The 6,572-nt window shown below is 35.2% G+C and overlaps 1 protein-coding gene across 1 annotated transcript in view; it reads left to right on the top strand.

The window, feature by feature from the left end:
• The window catches only part of ADGRG6 (adhesion G protein-coupled receptor G6), a 129,508-nt gene that overhangs the window by 88,283 nt on the left and 34,653 nt on the right, over positions 1-6,572 (top strand). The window contains exons 10-14 of the mRNA XM_006915419.3: positions 1,270-1,398; positions 2,420-2,484; positions 3,085-3,286; positions 4,562-4,733; positions 6,086-6,226. Of these exons, the coding sequence (XP_006915481.1) occupies positions 1,270-1,398; positions 2,420-2,484; positions 3,085-3,286; positions 4,562-4,733; positions 6,086-6,226 (709 nt within the window). The remainder of the gene's footprint in view (positions 1-1,269; positions 1,399-2,419; positions 2,485-3,084; positions 3,287-4,561; positions 4,734-6,085; positions 6,227-6,572) is intronic.

Here is a 6,572-nt window from a genome sequence, read left to right as displayed (position 1 = left end):
AGCAGGTATATTCCTCAGCCTCTAAAAGCGAGAGTATGACTGAGGCCAGAATCACAGTGTAATGAAGAAGCAGGCATTTTCACTTCTACAAGGAACCACCCATCTCTAGTGTGTCAACATACACAGTTAGAGAGAACTCACAGTAATGGAAGAATGCAAATCATCATCATCATCATCATCATCAACAGTTTCTGTGCACACTTGGGAAAACTCTTGCTCATTAACAGGAAGGGCTTCTTGGGGGTGGGGAGAGTATAGCTGTTACCCTTTTATGCCTCAGAGTTTCCACAAAGAAGTAACTTGATAAGTGGTAGTGCGTATATGACAAAGTAGCCCTGTGAGGACCAACACTTTCTCTATCCTCAGAGGCTGAGGAACCCAGAACAACTCTCTCCACATACTTAGCTGTTAATTTATACCACTTAATTTATATCCTACACTCTATTGTTTTTCTGCAAGTGGTTCTATGAAGAAAAGTTTCTACCAATTGAAAAAAAAAAAAAAAGCCAAAGCCTGGTAATTTTACGGCTCAGGATATAGATGGAAAAGTCATTTAAATGTTCAAAAAGTGGTGACTGCAATACTTGTTCTCAGTAGTCTGGTATAACTTGCTATTTTTCAGTACCGAAATAGAAGATTTTTTATTGTTGTTGATATATTGCTTTTATTTTGATATTTTTTTTAAGTGGTCAAATATGAATTCTTTATGACATGACACTTACCCAGTGAGTTCTCGAGCAACAGGTGGGGTTTGAGGATGAAGGCGTGTGTGTAAGATGGTGGTGATGTCTCACAGGTGTCTGCTTGCCATTCTCCCAGAAAACTTTCAGGCAGAAGATGCTTTAAGAACAGCTGGAAATTTTTCCCTAAAATATGCTTGCAATTCAGTGACATCACCGTGAAGGCACTCCTTTGAAAAATGACCAACAGAGAATTTACGTTTTGAATTTTTCAGGACTGTCTTGATTTTATGCAGTGTGTATTTTTTTAATAAAACTTCATTTTACTTATTTTATCTGCTAATGATTTCATTAGAATTATAATGTATTTTTCATGTTTATACTTGCGTGTTTTTATTTGGTGGTTTTGCAGTTTTGTCTCTGAAATGTATTAAATGTTTGTTTTTCATAACTTCTAAATTTTTACAAATTCCGAACATAAAAAACCTAATATTTTAGTATTACGTAAAATAAATACCTAATTACCGGCATTGTTGTTTCGTTCTCATCTTATACCTCTAACTTTATAGGTTAATATTTCTCATGTTAGTTTTTGCTTTCAAATAGGTTTTTGTCCTAGCGATGAGGATCCCAAAGGCTATCGTTGGCCAGCCATTTTACCTTCTGAATATAAGCTGCATTGCCCAGGGAAGTCCGATGTTTATGCTTCACGGATATGGTAATACTTTCGTTGGCTCTTGCCAGCAAATGCTATGTCACCTACCTCCCCAGGGTTGCACATGCTACACTGCAGTTCCCAGGCATTGTATAATATTTAGAAAGAAGGGCAGGAATCTATGTGTGTGCCTAAATCATACACTCCATGAGGGTTGAAGATGAGGCAGGTAGGGTACCAATGAAAACATTTTTACTCCAACACACATGCTAATTCAGCCTTCTCCAAACAAAGATGGAGAAATTTGGAAACCAGAGGGTGGCTTTAGAGCAAAGCACCTTGTACATGGATGAGCCAAGCAAGCTCACCGACTTTGAATATGTATCTGAAATTTCAAGATTTTTAAACTATTTGGAGTAGCTATTGTTGCAAGGGGAAAAGGCAGAAGAAGAGGGCCTAAAGACAGGATCTGGGGTACGGCAGTCTGCTAATCCTGTTCTTCTCCCTTCTCCCTACCTCTAGTTAGAATTTTGTTGGTGGAGGAATGCAGAAACTGAAACTGCCCGCGTAGAAATATTTTGAACTTGCTGTTATGTTTGATACATGGTGGCGAGGGAACATGGGAGGGAGGGACTATAGAGACTCACTAACTTGAGTGTGAAACGTGGCTCTGCCTCTTCCTGGCTGAGAGAACTTGGAAAATTCTTTGACTTGTCTTAGTCTATTTCCTCATGTATAAAATGTGGACTGTGACCTGTGAAATCAACATCAGATTTTATTTGGAAAGTTCTTCAAGCAGTATTTGACCTATGTTACCAAATATGCCTTTAACCTTAGTAACCTGGTGTATCATATCCTAAGGTAGGCTATAGTCCCTTGCTAGTAATTTGTTTCCATGATTCATGCATCTGATTTATTCCAATAAGAATTTTTAATTTAAGTTTAATTTTAATGTATTACAGTTTTATTTTCAAATGAAACTTACCTAGATATCAAGGCAAATTGTAAAACTTTTCATTAACTAATTTTGTCAGTTATAATGTCATTTATGCCAAATACTCTAATTACTTTTTTTCTCTCATAGTTATCGTAGTCCAACCAACACAACGCTAGCCTACTGGGGACCTCCTGATATCTCCAATTGTTTAAGTAAGTGAACGATTTTTCTTTGGTTCTCAAAGACAAATTGAAATGACATCATACTTCATGGTTTTCATCCTCTTCAGACATATTCTTCTGCTATATAATACTATCATAATATTAAAAGCTAGGCAAATAATTGTTTTACTTGCTTAAGGTAAAAACTACGTTTTTCCTCATTCTACCTCTCTGTTGTATTCATTCTGAAGGAAATCAAAATTAAAAATTTTAGGGAAGACTTAAAAGTAATATATAAATCGACATTTACATTAATGTTTTATAGTTTTGTATTGTTTTTAAACTGCAAATGTATACTTATTTAATGATTGTGGGTGCATTTCTCTTAGAATTATATGTGAATATTGGTCCCTCTGTTATTTACCTAAGTTGCTTAAAAAGCACAATTTGTATATTACTAAAGAGAGAAGTTAGTCTCTGTATGTAAAGAAATATTTTTGTTCTGTGAAGATTGTGAATAGGGGTTACACACAGAAAAACTAATTTGTTGCTTCAGCTTTGAAGCTGAATATCATACTATGTTTAGGATCCTGGAAATGCTCAAAAAAAACAGGTAAAACTTTGTATGTTGTTTCTTTTGCCTTTTTTTAGGGGAGGCTGCCAATCAGATTTTAAATTTAACTGGAGATGGGCAAAACTTGAATTCAGACAATATTATCAGCATTGTAGAACAGGTCAAAAGAATTGTGAATAAAGAAGAAAACATTGATATAACTCTTGGCTCAACTTTAATGAATATATTTTCTAATATCTTAACCAGTCCAGACAGTGATTTGCTTGCGTCTTCTTCTGAGTAAGTATTTATTTTCTTCTGGAGAGTAAAATTTATTGGATGCATGTATAGTTATATAATTTCTTACATATGTGAACACTTGTTCTCCGGAATTTGTAATTTAAATCTCTGAAAGATTCATTGATATTTCCCAAGATTATTCACAAACTGAACTTCAAATTCTTTTTTTTTTTTTTGGAGATTTTTAATTTACAAAATGATTGAGATTGGCTTTTGGCGAGATATTAAATAGTCCTAGAAAAGCATAATCAGTATTTAATTATTATCTGAAAAATATTAACTGGGGTTAATTCAAAAGATGAACAGACTATCGCAAATGTGAATTTATGACAGTTTTTTTTTTTTTTTTTTTGCTTGGAAGGAGACACTTAGAAAACATTCAGTTCATATCTTTTAGACATAACTTAGTCACTGTAAGTCACTGTCCTGTGAACTGTGACATAGAATTGCCACAGCTGTCTACGGCCAGGCCACCCTGAACAAACCCAGTCCTGTCTGATCTCAGAAGCTAAGCCGGGTTGGACCTGGTTAGTACTTTGATGGGAAACTACCTAGGAAGACGGGTGCTGTAGGTGTAAAAAATAAAAAATAAAGGATTGTAAGCTGAGAAGGTCCTTGCAATCTGTGAGGTCAACTAAGGATTGCCTTGCCTTAAAAAAAAAAAAAAATTGCCACAGCTATGTGATTGTTGTACTTCTGCAATGAAAATGACTAGTGCAGGGAAAAAATGTACCTATTTTTATACAATGCAGTTTATGTCCAGTTATGTTATTTGATGTATTAACATTAAGATATTTAACTTTTTCTGTTTCCTTCCTTTCAAACAAATTTCTTTGATGAATATTTTATATTTGTTAAAACAAATTATTATGTGGGTAATTTATCTTATCTACATAACAATCAGACTTTTTTTACAGTGTCTTACAGTTCAAAAAATAATTTTACTACATTATTTTCTTTGATTTACTCAGTTATGAAGTAGGAAGAGTGTTTTTCATATGAAGAAAGAAAAGCTAAGATATGTGAGAAACAGAGTGTTTAGTATGATTTAATTGTTGATTTTCCTTAAAAAATATATTTTTCTTGAGGATGCATTTATCACTATGATTCTGTGCATTAACTGCTATTATTGTGGCTTGGTGTGATTTTGTATTTATGTTAAGATCAGACAATTTAAACACAATTTTATTTGGTTCGTATTTTGTCATGCAGTAAATCCTATGTGTTTACCTAAAATGTGTTACTTAATGGTGGTATTATTTGTCATTTCTTTAGTGCTTTAAAAACAATCGATGAATTGGCCTTTAAGATAGACCTAAATAGCACATCACGTGTGAATATTACAACTCGGAATTTGGCTCTCGGAGTGTCATCCCTATCTCCAGGGACTAATGAAATTTTAAATTTTAGCATCAGTCTTCCGAACAGTAATGAATCATATTTTCAGGTAATGAGCCAGTGGTTTCTTTAACTTCGATTAATTCAACAGATAAAACTTTCTGATCACCCACCAGTTGCTCAAGGAGATATTGGTCCAAGGCGTGGCAGGCAGGTCCAAATGCTGACCAAGGTCAGTGGTAGTGTAGCCATAAGGTGTATAGACACATGGAGGAGGTAAACTTTCAAAGCCTAGGTGATAGAGGTGGGCAGCTTACCTTCTCAAGAGGTGTTAGTAGAACTAAGTATTAAAGCATGAGTGGGGGCCACCCTGTTGGGAGTGGGGGTCAGGGATAAGTTTAGTCAGAAGAAAGAGCTTTATTGAGGGCTCAAAAGTGGGAAGAAGGATGCTGTAATCTCTTTGCCAGTGGTTCTTCCAGGTGTATGTTATAATCACACACCTGGAGAACTGGTCAAAACAGATTGTGAGATCTCATTCCCAGAGATTCTAGTTTAATGGGTACAAGCGGATCTCCAAAATTTGCAGTTTTCAGTGCCCAGGTGTAGCTGATACTGCTGGTCTGAGGATTGTATTTTGAGAACCAGTGATATAGAGGGCTGGGAAGGGCAGGTGATGGAGAGGCTGGACAGGAAAGCTGGGGCCACGTGAATGGAGAGCCTCTTTGACCTGTTCAGGTGACACTTCAACAAATAATTTTCAAGTTCCTACTGTGTACTCGATAGTGTTGACCACATAGGCCAATAAAATGATTGAAACATCGTCCTTGACATGGGAGAACACACAAGTGGCATGTAATACTTAACTGTGGAGACAAACCAAGAAAAAATATTTTAAAATCTGGAAGTAAGAAAGAACTTTATTCTGCTCTTAAGGGATAATTCTGTTTGTCATTTTAATGTGAAAACTCAGTCAGCCTCAGTCTCATTTAAAGTATTTGCAGGAAAACACTCTCTGGCCTGATCTGTGGGTTCAGAAAAAATGACATCGCAGAGTGTTCAGAAAACTTCAGCTGCTCTATGTGGAGATACTCACTTTTAGTGATCAAAAAGATTAACTCTACTCATTTTTTTTTGGTAATTATTTTTCACTGCATGTTTTGAGAAAAGCTCAAAATCTATAAAGTGTAAATCCAGTTCTCATCCTTGAAAATGTTAACTGATCTGTACATTTCTCAGTTGCCTTCGTTAAAATTGGTTTTGCCACATTTGCAAGACTCGGTGAGATCCATGCCTTTGTCCGTAGGGGATTCACCGGGAGAACAGTGACTGTGGTAGAGGTACAGGGAAGCCTGTCCTAGCCAAGATGATACTGCAGTTGTTCTCCTGCCTTACTCAGCATGTGCAGTAGTTATTACTGTAATTTAATTGTGGTTGCTCGACCAATATATCTCTGTGTGACAGATGGACTTTGATAATGGACAAGTGGATGCATTGGCTTCTGTAATTTTGCCTCCAAACTTACTTGAGAATTTAAGTGAAGAATATTCTGCATTAGTTAAAAGAGCACAGTTTACTTTCTTCAATAAAACTGGACTTTTCCAGGTAAGTGTTCATTAACTTATTATTTTTCAGTTGCAAATTGAGTGTCTGCTCAAAAGAAAAATAAAAGTTCAGATTCCTTGAAAATAATAAAAGTAGAAAAATTCACCTGTATTTTTAAAAATTAAAATTTTAACTTTGTTCGAATATTTTATTTCAGATAATTACATGCTTATGAACAGATGTGTTCATTTAAATATTTTTAATAAATCAGATATTAGATTAAGACTTGCATGATACAATTAGAAATGGAATGTGTAGAGAAGTTACTATTTATCATTCCTTTTGTTAAATATTTATGCTCTCCAGCAACTTAGACTTTCAGAGTTAAAGAAATTGTGCACCAAAG

The sequence above is a fragment of the Pteropus alecto genome, unplaced genomic scaffold (genome assembly GCF_000325575.1).
Source record: "Pteropus alecto unplaced genomic scaffold, ASM32557v1 scaffold185, whole genome shotgun sequence".
Lineage (NCBI taxonomy): Eukaryota > Metazoa > Chordata > Mammalia > Chiroptera > Pteropodidae > Pteropus > Pteropus alecto.
Note: the sequence above shows the minus strand (reverse complement) of the source record. Positions and strands in the feature narration are given on the sequence as shown.